General features: G+C 47.1%; 2 protein-coding genes across 3 annotated transcripts; one reads left to right on the top strand and one right to left on the bottom strand.

Moving 5' to 3' along the window:
* The first annotated feature begins 325 nt into the window (after positions 1-325).
* gpr182 (G protein-coupled receptor 182) lies at positions 326-6,192 on the top strand. The gene is made up of 3 exons (XM_063209597.1): positions 326-575; positions 2,584-2,909; positions 4,079-6,192. The coding sequence occupies exons 2-3, from the start codon at positions 2,601-2,603 to the stop codon at positions 4,877-4,879; spliced, it is 1,110 nt and encodes a 369-aa protein (XP_063065667.1). The 5' UTR covers positions 326-575; positions 2,584-2,600; the 3' UTR covers positions 4,880-6,192.
* Positions 6,193-6,736: 544 nt separating this feature from the next.
* LOC134456682 (zinc finger and BTB domain-containing protein 39) lies at positions 6,737-15,697 on the bottom strand. 2 transcript variants are annotated; one of them, XM_063208138.1, is made up of 4 exons: positions 15,529-15,697; positions 13,711-13,927; positions 11,928-13,463; positions 6,737-11,124 (listed from the first exon to the last, which is right to left on the bottom strand). In XM_063208138.1, exons 2-4 carry the CDS (start codon positions 13,885-13,887, stop codon positions 10,081-10,083), a joined length of 2,757 nt encoding a protein of 918 aa, XP_063064208.1. In that variant the 5' UTR covers positions 13,888-13,927; positions 15,529-15,697; the 3' UTR covers positions 6,737-10,080. The 2 variants fall into 2 exon arrangements, with proteins under 2 accessions (XP_063064208.1, XP_063064207.1); XM_063208137.1 differs by having other exon boundaries at positions 13,711-13,924.
* Positions 15,698-15,879: the final 182 nt, after the last annotated feature.

The raw sequence follows: 15,879 nt of genomic DNA, 5'->3' as shown, positions 1-15,879 counted from the left end.
GAATGATCAGTGGATTGATATGCTGCCATTCATGTGATGTTCCTTACCTAACTGCAAGTTACTGTATTTTAATTTTATTTAACTTTTTCCCCCTTATAAATAATTTCAAATTTGACATTTGAACACGTATATACACAGCATATTTGCCAGTTGTGTGGGCAATGAAATTAAATGTCCTGAGAGAGTCAATATGAAGTAACATCTTACCTACCTTTATCTTCTCTGCTGGACCCTCACCAACACAAGCACACTTCTGTATCTCTCCCTTTCCTGTACAGAATCACCCCCCCCCCCTCTTTTTTTCAATAGGATGTCCTGTCCACTCAGACCAAGCCAACAGGGACAGAAAGAGAGAGCCAGCAAAAAAGAGAGGGCGAGAGGGAGGGCAAGCTTTAATACTTCAGTGGAGTTAGTTGCCAGCTCTCTCTCAGTCACTACACAGGCCACTGGAAGGCAATTTCTCTCATCACAGAAGTAGCAATACGAAGGGAAAAGGTGGACTTTTGCTGTGGGAATCATCCCTTCTCAACTCACCGCATCTCCTTTTCAGTTTTGGACAGGTGCTTCACAGACAGGTAAGGAAAAGCCTCTCTCTCTCTCTCTCTTCTCAATCTGACAGCGTCTTCTGAGCACCCGTTGAGCATCTTCTGAGAGTTATAGGCTTTATAATTATCTGTGCTCTCCTCTTCTTTACAGTCTCTTTTCTTCTCTTCCCTGAGGTCTTCATTGTGTTTCTCCTCTGGCATTGTTTAATAGTGTGAGGGCAGAGGCAGGAGAGTGATACAGGCGGTTCAGAGACCTCTAATACTCCCTGAGCAGTCTTAGTGAATGACCCCACATATTTTGCAATGTAATGTAATGGAATGAATAGTTTGGACATTCTTTCTGCTATCCAAAGAAGGAATTAGGTTCTAGAACTCCCAGATGTACTTGATCAGAATGTTAATTATGCACAGTTTTTTTTAACACTACTGCTTTAACAGCTGTAGAAGTCTGCCCATATGTACAGTATGTGTGTGTACATGAAGTGGCTTTTTCCCTTTTGGGGGACAAATAAATTGAGTTCTAACTGATGGCTGATTTTGTTTGCGCAACCTATGGTATTGGATTTGTACCATCCAGCAAAAGACATAGGCCACCCACCTATCACAATACAGGATACTACGGCTGTGCTTTAACAAAGCCATTTGGGCTCTGCAGAACATGCCACCCATGGTAGAGTACCTACTGTGTGTCATTTCTAGCTACATGCGGCACCTTTTGATAAGAGCAAATATTTGGCTGTGTGGAAAAATGGATCAGGTGGACCGGTGTCAAAACATTCCACTGCGTAGTGCAAATTGAGGAACAGGGGAGTGTCTTTTTTGCAAAGCACATCGAGAGTTTTATTGCAAAGCACATTAAGTAGCCACTGCACAATGGTTTTCCGTCATGTATTAGATATGAAAGGATTGAGGAATTATATCACTATGTCTGTAGACTTACACTATGGTAAGTATCAGTCATGCTCATGACGACCTAGGTTTTCTACTGGAACAACTATTAAAAATATAGGTCTTATATAGTGGGAATGTGCAGTCATGCACAGTTGCAGATTGTGTATGAAATGAGTGCATTATAAATGAATGCATTACTGATCCCCCCTGCCACACACACACACACGCACGCACACACACACACACACACACACACACACACACACACACACACACACACACACACACACACACACACACACACACACACACACACACACACACAACAAAAGACCCATTTGTGGCCTCTGTTTGCAGAGCTGCCTGTAGACTTTTTATTGTTTTGTATTACTGTTTTTTAAGTATATTTTGGCCATTCTGTGCCTCCATTTGCCGGGACAGCAAAGTTAGTGACAGCAAAGTGAGGCGCAGAGAGAGATGGGGTATGGTCATGAAATTATCAAGTTCGAGCTCAAACCTGAGTGCTGAGTCCCCCCCGAACGTGCCCGCATATGGTACAGGTGCCAGTACCCTCCAGATGTACCTTTTAACGATTAACCCCTTAGCACAGCACTATGCCTCTCTGTAATGTCACAGCAATGTTGTTATGATGTAGTTGAAGGTGGGGTTGCAGGTTGACCAAAATTCTTAGATAGAATGCGATTATGACATCACGTTGGGGGCTCCCCCTGGGTTTTACTAGGTTCTGTATTGTCTCTGAATAGGGAAGGCTGCAAATAAATAATTGAATAAACCATATTTATTTAGCCTTTTATATTTATGCTGACCAAAATCATTGTAATTTTGAAGGGGTTAGCTAATATAGAGCCTAGAGCAACCCCACCTTTAAGCATTTTCAAGTGAATAGGGTCGCCGGCGACACCTGCTGCATTAAGAGGGTCTACAACTTATCTTACACATTTGGGCTTGCATGCCCATGGGGACCCCAGTTCAAGTCCGGCTAGGGCCATTTCCCAGCCCTAACCCATATCTCTCTCTTGCTCGTTTCCTGTCTCGTCTCACACTGTCCTGTCATAATAAAGGTCAAAAAGCCCCCCCAAAAAACGTAGAAAAAAAATAATAAATGTATCTTCTCTCTCATTGCCAGACACCACCACCGCCACCATGACCTGGGATGACCTGTTCTCGCACGACTACCACTCGAACATGTCGTTCGACTACAACAACACGCCGTGGTTTGTCCACGACTGCAACATCAAGCTGAACCACGACTACCGGCGCATCTCCCTCTTCCTCATGTCCCTCTTCACCTTCATGGTGGGCCTGGCCGAGAACGCGCTGGTCCTGTGGGTCAACTGGCGCCGGCGCCACTCGGCCAGCGGCGTGCTCTTCTGTGTCCTCAACGTCAGCCTGTCCGACCTGATGATGGTCATGACCCAGCCCTTCTTCATGCTGGAGTTCACCATGGACAAGGTGACCTGTTGTGTCTTTTACGTACTGTCAGTGGTGTAGTCTACGTAGAACGTGGGTATACGGAGTATACCCACTTCTAAATTTCAGGGATTACACTTAAAATTGATTGATCCATTGTTTTGAATGGCACAAATACAGCATACCCACTTCAAAAAAATCTCAAATATACAGTATACCCACCATAAAAAAGTAGACTACACCACTTCGTACTGTATATACGGAATGACTTTTGCCCTATCTGCAGTACATAGCACCAGAAACCTGATAAGCAACCCCTTTTTATGTCTAGTGCAAGGTGTGTGTGTGCGTGTGCATGTGCGTGTGTGTGCATGCGTGTGTGTGTGTGTCCAATGCAAGGTGGCATTTGTGATTTATATGACTTTTGCAGTCCAACAAGTTTAGTTGTAGGATTTTTTTAAATTAAATATACAGTATATATTTTGGCTTTTTGCTTTTATTGTGATGGGGAGGACAGACACGAACCTGGGTCCCCCTTGTTGTTAAGCACCAAATGACCAAAGCCGTCATCCCTACCATCTATGTTAACATCTTCAATAGAATGCAGGGGTTTGGTACTTGCGTGTTATCACTCTCACCTTATTTGAGACGACCCTATTCCCCATTCGCGAAACCCCATTCAAATTCCCATAGAGCTTCGGACCTTATAGGAACCACCATGGCGTTAAATGCTAACAAGGCTAAATGCTTCCGGTGACTTGCAAACTCAATTGGCATGCAGCCCATCCATGGTATGGTGTGTTAGCCCAGTGCACCACAGCGCCCCCTGTCAAAAACAGGGACAGATTATGTCTGCATGGGTCCCTGGGCCAGGCAACAAGAAAGCCCCCCCCCCCCCCCCCCAACCGGGCCCAGTTGAGTGTGATTTTTGCACCTTCTTCCTTGAAAACCCCATAAGGGATGCCTTTGTATGTCTAGTCAGTGCATGTGAAGAAATGACAATGACAACAAAGACAAATTTCGTCAGACGAGAACAGACGAAAAAATGTCATGACAATGTATAATAAATACTTAGGAATTCTAAATCTAACTGAAAAATGGGCGACGATGAAATGAACTGCCTTTGCCTCATCAAACTTCCAAGTGCTGCCTGTTCTACCTATGGTCATGACTTTAACCATTTCCTCATGTCGTGTCCTCCTCATCACCAGGTGTGGATCTGGGGCCGCTTCCTTTGCCGGGTCACGCACCTCATCTTCATGCTCAACTTCTACTCCAGCTCCTTCTTCCTGGCACTAATGACTCTGGAGCGCTACCTGTCGCTGGTGTGGCCCAACATGCGGCCCTTCTTCCCGCGGGAGCGGGTGCAGCGCTGGCTCCGCTGCGGCGGCGTGTGGCTGCTGTCCCTCGTCCTGTCCCTGCTGGAGAACTCGCACGTCGACCTGCTGGAGTGGCACGAGCCGGGCTGCTACGTCATGCCGGAGTACGACTACGCGGGCTGGTGGGTGGCTCTGACCCTGGTCGCCTTCTTCTTCCAGTTCGTGGGCCCCAGCGCCGTCATCGTCACCTGCAACGTGCTGATCGCGCGGGCCGTGCGCTCGGCGCCCGACGTGCAGGGCCGGCGCGACGTGTGGCTGGTGCACGTGTACTCGATAGTCTTTGTGGCCGTGTGGCTGCCCTACCACCTGGTCTTCCTGCTGCTGATGATTGATGACATCCACCCCTACCTGATGTCCTGCAACATGGTGGACGTGCTCTACTTCTCCTACGACATTGTGACGGCCATCTCCGTTTTCCACTGCGTGCTCAACCCCATACTCTACAACTTCCTCAGCAAGAGCTTCCGGAACAATCTCCTCAACGCCGTCTCGGAGCACCTGCCTCCCGCCAAGGACCCCGAGGCCAACGCCGCCGACGCCAACGCCAACGGAGGGAGGAATGGGATGAAAGGGACGCCCAATCAGCGCAAGCTCAGCAACGCCAGCACCAGCCAATCAGGCGTGGACTCCTAGGACACAGAGGAGGAGGAAGTTGCTATGACGACAGCAGCATCAGCACTGAGACCAAGACTGTGAAATGCTGAGAAGTTGTGCCGTACGTAGTTGTTGCTTTAACACTGTCGCAACCTGCGGGCGAGCATGGAAGAGCACGATGACAGAGAGGGGAAGAGAGAAAAGAAAAGAGGAATTTCCTGCCACGCTTCCTGGCTCAAAAATGTCCCACAGGAACTTCTTTTGAAAAAAAAATGCTGAACACTGGGGAAGGAAAGGGTTTCCCTATGACATTGAACACCTACCGTATGTCGATTGCAAATCATTCCAGTTCCTCCCCTCATAGATAGATAGAAAGATAGGAGGAGGGATACAGAGGAACGTGGTCGGGGACCAGAGGAAAGGACGGGAAGAACTAGAATAATTTGCAGACGTTATAAGAGTCATGTGAGGGAGAAACATGGAAGACTGTGAATTTAAGAAAAAAAAGCTTTTTTTCTTCCTTTCTCAGCACTGCATCTATCTACCCTTAGTTTCATCATCTCAACGGCCACAATGGCTATGATGTGATATATTATGTGTTCACCTTATTTATACACATCATTTCCGAAGCAAGAGCACCAAAATATTATGCACTACTGAAGTGAATTTTAAAGTGTAAATATATATGTTTTGTTGAAGTCGTGGACTTAAGAACGTTTCAGGTGAAACCACCGACCTGGGTATTCTTATGCCTCTTTTCCACTGCCGGTTTTCTGGTAGCCCTACAGCTCCAAACAGCACGACTCAGCTGCCACTTTTTGCCTTACGAATAGGCACGAGGTCTACCAGAAAGTTGGTAGTGGTAAAGAGGCATTTAGTATCGTTCATAAGCTTTCTAATTGAAAGAACAGAACCAGCCACTTGAACTATAGAAGGCAACTGCATATGTGACAGAGAAGAGTGTGAAGTGTAGTGCAGGGAGGTGGTATACTCTGCCATTAAAATAAATGTGATGATCCAAATATGGCTTTGGGTCCAAATGTGTCATCTTCTTTTTGAATCAGTGGTTAGCCTCACTGCTTATAGCTACAGGTTGTAAGAGCAGTCACAACCTCCTGCTAAGACTATGGACAAGGTTAACCTGACAAGACTGGAAAAGTATAGCCAAACCATTGTGTAAATGTGAAAATGTCCTTCAAAATCACTGTGCATAGAAACTGTTCATAATTGTAAAATGTGGAGGTCTGTGAATTTCGCAATTAGTGGGAGGCAAAAATGTACATTTATTGTTACCCATAAGAACTTTTGTGTATAAGCTTTGGACGTGTGAAATGTCTTTTGTGCCAACATAAATAAAAAAAATATATCCTTTACATAATTTCTTATAGTTCTTACAGTTATTATTCTGTGATGTAGGTGTGAAGGTAAGGAGACTAGCTTCTTGCCATTGAGGCAGGCCCCTGCATGTAACCTGAATGAAAATAAGAATGGCAAGTGATTGGATACAGTGATGGGCAAAATTGATTCATTAGTTACCATCTAGTTCTACATTAGCGTTTCTCAACGTGGGCGCCAGCGCCCCCCCTGGGGACATTCTACATAGTCCAAATCATCTTGTCTTACCTGTCCATACCAGGCGGTCATTCAACCAGCCAATAACCTGGCTGAATTGGACAGGTAAAACCAAGTAATTTGCAATATGTGTTACTGGATTAACCCACCTAATGGTCGAAACATTTTTTTTGGCCTGGCAAGTTGGTCTAGCCTGGCCTGGTTCTCACCAATGGTGCGTATGTGTACGCAAAGAGCTACACACACTACTCCAGGCCAAGACATAAGTATAGATTCAAGGATGTAAAATTATTTTTGTTTCTTAAAAAAGTAGAACACACATCATTTTCTTTGCAGGGAAGAGGTTTATTCTTGGATCACCATAATTTTATAAGCACATACTCTTTCAGAATATCGTTAAGTTCACTTGGAAAGACAAAAGCATCAATTGTTTCGAAAGGCAGTCCATGTGTTACCAATGGAGATATTGACCTTAAACAAAAAAAATATTTGACCATAAAGAAGTGTATAAATAAAATAAATTAACAAATGTGACTGAACACAAACATAAGGCCCAGTGAAAATGAGGGCATTGAAAATGACATCACCACCATCTTACTCCATACTCTAAGCAATACTGCACCATTTTTGGAAGCAAGATCAAGTTACACCTTCTATTGAGTAAAGTTGTACCTCTCTCCTCTTTGAGGTGTTCTCTGAGTCTGGCCATGCAAATTCTACCTCCAAGCTTGCAATGATCATTGAATTGCTAGCTTGGAACAAGAAGTAATAAACAGACTAAGAGAACATCCGGAAAAACGGAGGAAAAATAAGCTCATTTTCAGAAATGGTGCAGATATCGCTTTGAAAGATATACACTGTGTTGTGGAATCCTAAACCTAAATACATCATCAGTCAAATTATCCAAGACAGTATGGCATGTGTAAAGCTTCTTTTAACATGTGTATTTTAAACGTACATAAACTTTAGCTGTAGAGTCAAGACTGCAGCCACTGTTTCAGAAAATACAGTTCTGAGCACAGCCTTGATTCTCATCCCCTACGTCTGTACTGGCAGTGCCACTGATATGTTCCTTGGAAGAGGATGTCTGGACATTTAAGTGTTCAAGATGACTTTTTGTTTTTTGTATTTCACCTGTTAGAACACTACAATAGATTGATCCACACAAAATATTACACATAGGATTATATATATATCTATGTATATTTGTATATATATCTACGTGACAACAGTTCTAATATAAAAATAACACGATTGAGTTTTTCAAAGAGGAATATGTTTCAGTAAAGACACTTAACAGTTAGTTTTTATAACAGCTCACCTGGTCAATGTGCAGATCGAGGCTTTTTGTATTGCTCAGAACTGCAAAAGTATAAAAGATGAAATATGTAGTTTCTAAGAAAGGCCAAACAAACAAACAAAAAATCAACTGAGCTAGTTGGGTGCTTGTAGGTTACTGCAAATGCAGTTGGCGTTTTGTTGTGTGACTCACACAGCTAAGTTAACAGTTCATGTCCATCTAGTTACGTCCATAACCTTAGGGGACACATATACCCTCCTACTTTGTTTGACAGGCGGAGAACCTGTTAGGAGTGGAGTACTTTTCACACACCTGGCATGGTCTGACTTTCCTGCTAAATTTTGAGATATTGAATTGAATCTCAAAACTTGTATTGCAAATGCAATTGATATTGCAATGTCTCAGGAAAAAAAATAGCGGTGTCCTAACACAGCATCCGATTGAGTCTGAAAGGTGTTCTATTGAGGCATCCATGTTATGTTTTTGTGTGTTTAATCCCTGATGACTAAGACCAACTGCACAAAGAGTGTCTGTGAGCTCTGCAGCACATAGGAGCCAGATATGGAGATCTTGAGAACAGTCTAGACGATATTAGCTTGGTCTTACCATACCATTGTACTAATAATTTCATAGAGAGGGCCTGAAGCTGCCGAAATGATCACAAATTAAAGGAGGGAGGGATGAACTCTGTTTAAGTCTGAAATCTTTGGGTCTGATTTTACTCAATCACTAATGTTTGGTCATGACGTGTGAATTGTCTGAGTTAGAGGTCATCGTTCACTCCCTCCCTTGTCCATCCCCTGTTCGGTTAATGCTTATGTTGGAAACCATTTTTCATAACCAAGAACATCAGCCTTGGCTGGGTGGAGCATGACTTATCTACTTACCGCAATTCCCCAATTTTGAGCCTGGCCCCTAATAGCAGCCTGCCTCTTTTAGTATCCTGGTCAATAGCGTTTTTCAATAAATAAAAATCTTTTTCTTTTTCCATTAAAAACACCCTTCAAATTGTAGCCTGGTCCAAACATTTTTGTCAATAGAAGCTTTGCTATTTGATCAAATACGACATCTGCCATTGTTCTCTACAGATCAGCTGATTGGTGAAAACACCCGTGTTATTTCACAGGATGAGGGACAGACACATGGCAGCAAGCTTACAGTCTGAAGCCAGTATGGCTCTCCACTTCTGGCTTCAACATGCTCAAGACAGAACTGTTTGTGCAACAATCTTAAAAGCAAATTCTAAAATAAACTACATATTGCACCTTTAATGTTCATTTAAAAGAAAATGAAAAAAACCTTGTTGTGTCTTCCATGGCATATGCCTGAGAAAGCAAACCAAATCTGAGTTTCAAGCCCTTCCCTTAACAGTATCCTGGTGATTCCCACCCATGAAACTCACATGTGCTGCCCTAAAATAGCCGTAGTTTTAACCACTTAAAATATAAACAGTTTCTTGTCATACTCTCAACAACATACAGCAGTCAACAAACATCACAATGACATTGCTTGAAATAAGTACCATTACGTCGGTAATGTAACGGTCAGTCTTTTTTTTTTAAAGAAAACTGCTACACAACGCATTTAAAAGGCTCCATTTTTTTGTGTTCTGAAGAACGAAAAAAATGTCTTGCTTGCTACACATTAGAAAAAAGCACACCGGTTATTTTCAACAGGCAGTAAAATACATTCTGTGTCCAGAAACCTATAACAGTCCCTCCACGACCAAGCACCACCCCAAAGAGAACAGGAATTGAAAGAGGACAAGGCAGTGAGTGAGTCAGTCAGTCTGGGAGTGAGAAACACAGTATCATTCCAAAGCATCACTTTTCGGCACATTGATGAGGCGGCAATATTTAACGTCGAGAGTATGCCCTTGGGAGTCTACAACTGCCGCTTCACTCAAAACCACGTCCTCGAGACAACACAACTTCACTGACGGTTAGGTTTAAGGAAGGGGCCCCTAGCTAGGCTACCACCACGTCAACATAAAACACGACAGGCATGCCCTCGGCATCAAATATTGCCTCCTGGAGAAATGGCATCGAAAAATGGGCAGAGGGGTACGAGACTGCGCTGGAGAGAGGAATGAGTGATGAGGAGGTCAGAGAGACTGGATAACAGAGAGGTTCCGTTGGCCCATTGTTTCCGAATTCTACTGTCGCAAGGGGGAGGGGGGGAAATCCCCCTTTAGGCAGACCCATTCAAATGTCAGAGATTCTAGGGGTATTACGGCACACCCCTTTAGGCAGACCGGAACCTGGTCATATTAGGTGCCCAAAGCAACCTATTACATTGGCCTATCTCCAGAATACCCCTAGAATCTCTGAGGAGGTGGTGATGGTGGACTAAAAACTCCCAACTCAGCTCAGGGCACGTCGAGGTTGGCGAGGGGCTCTTTGGAGTGGTCGTTGTACATGAAGGTCTGCTCGATGTTGAAGTCTGGCGGCAGGTGCTCCTTGTGCAGCTCCATGTGCGAGGAGACCAGCTTGAGCGTGGAGAAATACTGTCCGCAGCAGGTGCAGCGGTACATGAGGGCGCCCGCGTGCGTCTTCAGGTGGCAGATGATGGTGGAGCGTCCGCGGAAGTAGCGCAGGCACAACTTGCACTGGTAGGGCTTTTCGCCCGTGTGGATGCGCAGGTGGTACGTGAACTCGCCCGAGTGGGCGAAGCGCTTCCCGCAGTAGCGGCAGCGGTACCACTTCTGCTTGGGTGCCATGCCCATGGCCATGCCCGCCATTGAGCCGTCGCCCAGAGTGATGCCACCCATGCCAATGCTGCCACCGCTGCTGCTGTTGGGCAACAGGGCACTGTGGAAGCTGGGCAGCCCACCCTGGAGCATCTTGTCCTGCATGCCCATCCCCATGCCCAGGCCAAAGCCCAGACTGAGCTTCCCCAGACCACCACTACCACCACCTCCATCCAGGGCAGAGGAGGAGGAGGGCAGCCCAGAGGAGGAGGAAGAGAAGTCCAGCCCGCTGTCGAGTTTACGCTTCCGTATGCCCGTCCAGCCTTGGCTGCTCCCCGCCCCCACCCCACCCGACAGCACGTCCCCCACCGCGTGGGCGCTGAGGTGGCTGTGGAAGGCCGCGGCCGTGCCGAAGCTCTGCGGACACAAGAAGCAGCGGTAGTCCTCCTCCAATCCATTGGCTCCTCCGTCTGAGCCACTTCCTCCTCCTCCAGCTACTCGGGCCAGCGTGGGGGTAGGGATGTCGGCGTGCAGCGCCATGTGTCTCTCCAACAGGGGGCGCTCTAGGAAGCTGCAGGCACACACGGGGCAGGAGAAGGCGGCCAGGCACAGGTGGCTCAGGCAGTGCCACAGCAGGGCACACAGGGACGGCTGGGGCAGCTGGCACACCGCGCAGCGCAGGGACTGGGCACACACGTGGCTCAGGAGGTGCTCTCGAACAGCCTACGGGGAGGGCAAAGGGACAAAATGCGCAGGCAGTGGTCAGTGACAAAAAAAATGCTTGGATACATGTTCAAACGCAAATAAAATGCATTCCTCTCTAAATATTATTGTTAGCAGTCTTATGGTTATGATAATTATTTTTATTATTATTAATAATAAAAATGTGCTCTCTGGGTTTCAATGACATTATATTGAAGTATACTGTGTAAATGGACAAGGCAAGAGAGCTCTGTCCTATTGAACAGCCCTAATTAAATGACGCACACCGTCTGTTTCATAGAAAGACATGCCTCAAACTAAGGGCTCTAAAATATCAGAGACAGCGCCATCTAGTGATCCAGATATTGAATCGCCCCATAACTAAGAAGGACATGTTAACAAAGCAACACTTCTGTCATTCAGAATAGATACAAATTGACTATTGTTTTCAGTCCATATATTCTCCCTCCTGAAGTATACCCAAAATGCAAAAAAGTATATTTTAAATGCAAAAAATATAAATTATATTATCAGGAGTTGTCATTTTCCATTTCATCGTCATGTCACTTTCTTATTTAGTTGGGCATGGCACCTGTTGGCATAAAATAAAAGAGCCTTCGGCCCTGCCGTTGCCAACCGGTATGGCACTCGCCTGCCATGCGGCTGACCCGGATTCGCCTCACAGCCCGGGTCCTTTGCCGACCCCTCCCCATTTCTCTCCAAATTCGCTTGCTGTCCACCTCTCGCACTGTCCTATCAAATAAAGTCGAAAAAGACCCCAAAAAGCCTTCCCTGACTGCCAGTGCCACCACTCACTGACTCACCTTTAAGTCTTTGGCAACGTGTTTGGTGCAGACGGCACACTGGAACTCCCCGGCTTGGCTGTGGGGCAGGGCGCTGAGCTGCTCGGCGGTGGGGAAGCTGTAGCGTGCGGCGGCCATCCTGCGGTGCCGCACCAGCTTAGACTGGCTGCAGAACTGCGTCTGGCACATGTCGCAGGAGAAGAGCAGGATGCCCACGTGCGACAGGGCGTGTGTCACGCTGGCCGAGAGCTCGGGGAACGCCGCCCCGCACACGCGGCACTCGCCCGTCTCCGTCAGGTGCGTGTGGGCGTGGGCGCGGATGGCGCTGGCGTCGGCGGGTAGCGTCTGCCCGCAGGCTTTGCACGGCGCCGTGGTGCCCGACTCGGGAGCCAGGCTGACGGTGCCGGTGATGCTGATGATGCCGTTGCCATTGCCGTTGCCCACGAACACCAAGTCTTCGTCGGCGTCCTCTTCCTCCTCGGCCTCCTCCAAGTAACGCTCCTCTTCGTCACTCAGCTCGATGATCTCCTCCGCCAGGCCTCTCCACTGCTCCTGCTCAGACTCCTCCTCCTCCACCTGCTCCTCCCCTTCAGGCCCAATAAGCCTACTCCTCCTGCTCTCCTCCTCTGCCTCCTCCTCCTCAAAGATTGTGGCCACCACTCCGTCCGCATCCGCGTCTCCCTCTGCATCTCCCGTGTCTATGGAGAGACCGTCCAGGGGCTCCATGCAGGAGGAAGACGGGGCGCAGGACGAGGACGGAACGCAGGTCTCTCCACTTAACTGGGCCGAGGAGTCTGGGAAAGAGCAAGGCTCCGACGCTCTGCCTGACGTTACACTGTTCCCCACTACAGATTTAGTCCCACTCGCCACTCCTGCATGCGCTTGCGCCAACACGTCACTTCTGTCTTTGTCTGTCCTGCCCTCCACACATCCCTCCGCTCCTCTCACCGCCACCTCCTCCTCCTCCACCTCCACCTTGAGTTGTAGAGACAGTACCGGGCCACCCTGCCCTACTGCTTCCTGGTTGCGCTGCATCATGTCCGAGGATGCCTTACCATGCTCCCCCTGGCTTTCATACTCCACGTGCAAGTTCTCAGCCTTGGGCGACAGGCAGAAAGAGGAGGAGGAGGCTGAGGTGTGTGGGAGGTGGCCCAGCCGGGAGGCTCTGCCCTGGGGGAGCGGAGACGGCGTGACAGGGGTGGGCACAGCCGAGGAGGACAGCGAGGAGCAGGAGGCGGCGGAGGACGAGCAGGCCGAGGCACCACCACCACCCGTCGAGGCCACCACCCCCTCCATGCCATCCAGCTCCCGCTCCCTGTCCCTGCTGCCGCAGAAGCCCAGCGAGGAGCTCTGCAGGTCGGGGAAGGTGGCATGGCAGGCCTGCACCAACTCCCTCACCCCCAGCCGCTCCGCCAGCTCGTAAAGCACGCGCACGTCGATGAGGTCTGTGTAGATCTCCCCCGTGTAGATGAAGGTGAGCACCTTCTCGAAGTTGGTCGGTGACACAAAGTCCAGGGAGAGGCTGCTGGGGCTGGAAGTGGAGCCATGGCGTGAGGCCTGGAGAAAGATATAATTTGTTCCCTTTAGGTTATTGCCAATTGACCCATTGAGGGGTAAGGAATTTTCAAGTCCTTCTAGAGTTTTGCTCGAACATTCTAGAACTCCCACATGGTGTTTACATTTTTTGTTCTAATCACATATACTGTATGTGATGTGATAACAGGTACAACATGGTATTAGATTTTTTTTTTAAATGAGCAAATAAAATACATTTATTAATAAATACAGGAAGTTTTTTTCTTGCCTGTGAGAAGAGGCTGTGGAAGTGTGTGCATGAGCAGGCGAGGACGGCTCGGTGTGCCGGGAAGGTGCGCCCCCCCACCTGCAGCACTACGTCACACAGCAGCCGAGACAGGCGGCAGCGGTTCAGCTCCGACAGCAGGCGCGCCGCATGACCCGTGCCCTGCAGCCGAATCCTCATACCTGCTGATGCTCACAGGTAGGGGCGCAGGTGGGCCCTACTGACACAGAGGAGACACAAACACCCATTAAACACACAATAAATCTGCAATACATAATGTCTCGTCTTACAGCATAGGGCCCCTGCAGCCGCATCCTTGATGCACCACTGAAGCAGTTAAGACAACCCATAAACATAGATTGAGTTTTTTCATTCATCGTAGGGCTGTAACGATATTAGCTCGAACCGAGAAATCGCGATATTCAGAATCATGATACTGTATCGTGATGATACACCCTTTCAAAGTTGTGTTATCCTTCCGTTCAGAAAACAACCATATGATTCGATGTGATAGTGCTTCCAAGCTTCAAATGAGATAGATTTCAGAAATCGTGGGGTGTATCGAACCGTAGGCCACAAATCGTGATACGAACCGAACCGGGATTTGAGTGTATCGTTACCACCCATCAGGCATCTACTTTTTCTTGTTTATGCTTGAAAATGTTTTTTTTCACAACTCAACAATCATGAAGACCAACGTCCAGTCTTCCGACAATGGGTACAAATAGAAGTTCACCAATAATTGGGAAAAAAAATTGTGACCAAAATTATAAGCCTACAATGACTTCAATGATGGAGTAACATTGATGGAATACTCAGTTCTCAGGGCAAAAATGGCTTAAAAGTGTGTTTTTCCCGCTCCCACCTAAACCCAAATACTGAACAGTGGGGTTGTCCCCACCATAACCAAACTCAACAGAACAGAAAATAACTTAGGTGGTGCTTCTATCGCCAAACATGTGAAGCACCCATATCAGTTATATTATCAGCAACAATGACACTTGCCAGACAGACGCCAAAAAAAGTAACATTGTGTACAACAAAGTAACTATTCATAAAACAGTTGACATTCTATCTCGGAATGCCTGCATTCGCAAGGACGGCATCTTGATGTTCGGATCCATGGAGAAAAATATACCACTCTGCTGATGTTCGCATCTGTTGCAGTGCAATAAAAACATCCCAAGTAGCCTGTCTGTCTCTGTTGGCCACTTCACCAGGTAGCTCTGAAGCTAACCATCTTTTGGCCAGCTAGTACATTATGCACTTGTACTGTACGCCAATCTTCCAACAGCATTGTTGGACACCCTCGCCATTCATACAATATTTTTTTGTTAAAGCCACACAGCCTACACAGTACGTGCACATACTAGTTCCACTGGTTTGCTTTGCTGGAATATTGGCGAGTAGAGAGCTAGCCGCTATTTATCTTGCCACCTCGGTGTGCCATCTTGAGTTATGCTAGCTGTATAAATGGATGGAAGAAGCGTTGGATGGAAGCAACCAGCACAACAAAGGCGAATACCGATGGCTAAGAAGTGTAACTTCTCCTTTGGTTACACATGGCAATTCAAATCCTTGTCAATGCATATAAAAGCAAATACACATAGCTTAAGTGTGATTTGCAATGCATGTTTATATTCACATATTTTTATCCTGTACCACGTCAAGTTGGGATGTGAAAAGATGGGAGCTAGCTACTAGCACGCTAATATTAATAGCAAATAAACTAGCCAGCAGGCAAACACAACGGCTTGCTACACCGACCATGCTAGCTAGCTAATTGTCATACAGTAAAAGTGAAAAACCGGTTCGGCTTACCCATACAACCAGAGGAGCGGCAATTTTCAACAGATAGCGTCCTTTCCCCGAGGTTGACAAAACCGCAGGGGTGTTGGTGACGGCGGCCCACTTCTGAAGAAGAGGGAACAAGCAGGGATGCTCTTTGCCACTCGGCAAGTGGATGACCAACCGAGACTTGCCAATCCCATTGTCCCTGCCCCCCCATTCGTTCACACAGGTGAGCAGAGAACTTCAGCTTGTAGGGGACAACGTTCTAGGGCTATTCAAAGCATTTCCTTTCAGAAGGCCCAGCAATTTCAAATTGTTGGTCATTCAATCATATTCCAATCCAGCCCTGGACATGAATTACATAGTTCTAAAGGTCCTCGT

This window comes from Engraulis encrasicolus, chromosome 10 (assembly GCF_034702125.1).
Source record: "Engraulis encrasicolus isolate BLACKSEA-1 chromosome 10, IST_EnEncr_1.0, whole genome shotgun sequence".
Lineage (NCBI taxonomy): Eukaryota > Metazoa > Chordata > Actinopteri > Clupeiformes > Engraulidae > Engraulis > Engraulis encrasicolus.
This window is presented reverse-complemented; position numbering and strand designations above follow the sequence as displayed.

What these genes read in the sequence shown, in the direction of transcription:
- gpr182 (XM_063209597.1), top strand. Translation starts at nt 2,601, where the DNA reads ATGACCTGGGATGACCTGTTCTCGCACGACTACCACTCGAACATGTCG. An exon ending in TGGAGTTCACCATGGACAAG is followed by an intron (nt 2,910 to 4,078) that starts GTGACCTGTTGT and finishes CCTCATCACCAG; the next exon opens with GTGTGGATCTGGGGCCGCTT.
- LOC134456682 (XM_063208138.1), bottom strand. Translation starts at nt 13,887, where the DNA reads ATGAGGATTCGGCTGCAGGGCACGGGTCATGCGGCGCGCCTGCTGTCG. An exon ending in TCCACAGCCTCTTCTCACAG is followed by an intron (nt 13,464 to 13,710) that starts GCAAGAAAAAAA and finishes ATCTTTCTCCAG; the next exon opens with GCCTCACGCCATGGCTCCAC. An exon ending in ACGTTGCCAAAGACTTAAAG is followed by an intron (nt 11,125 to 11,927) that starts GTGAGTCAGTGA and finishes CCCTCCCCGTAG; the next exon opens with GCTGTTCGAGAGCACCTCCT.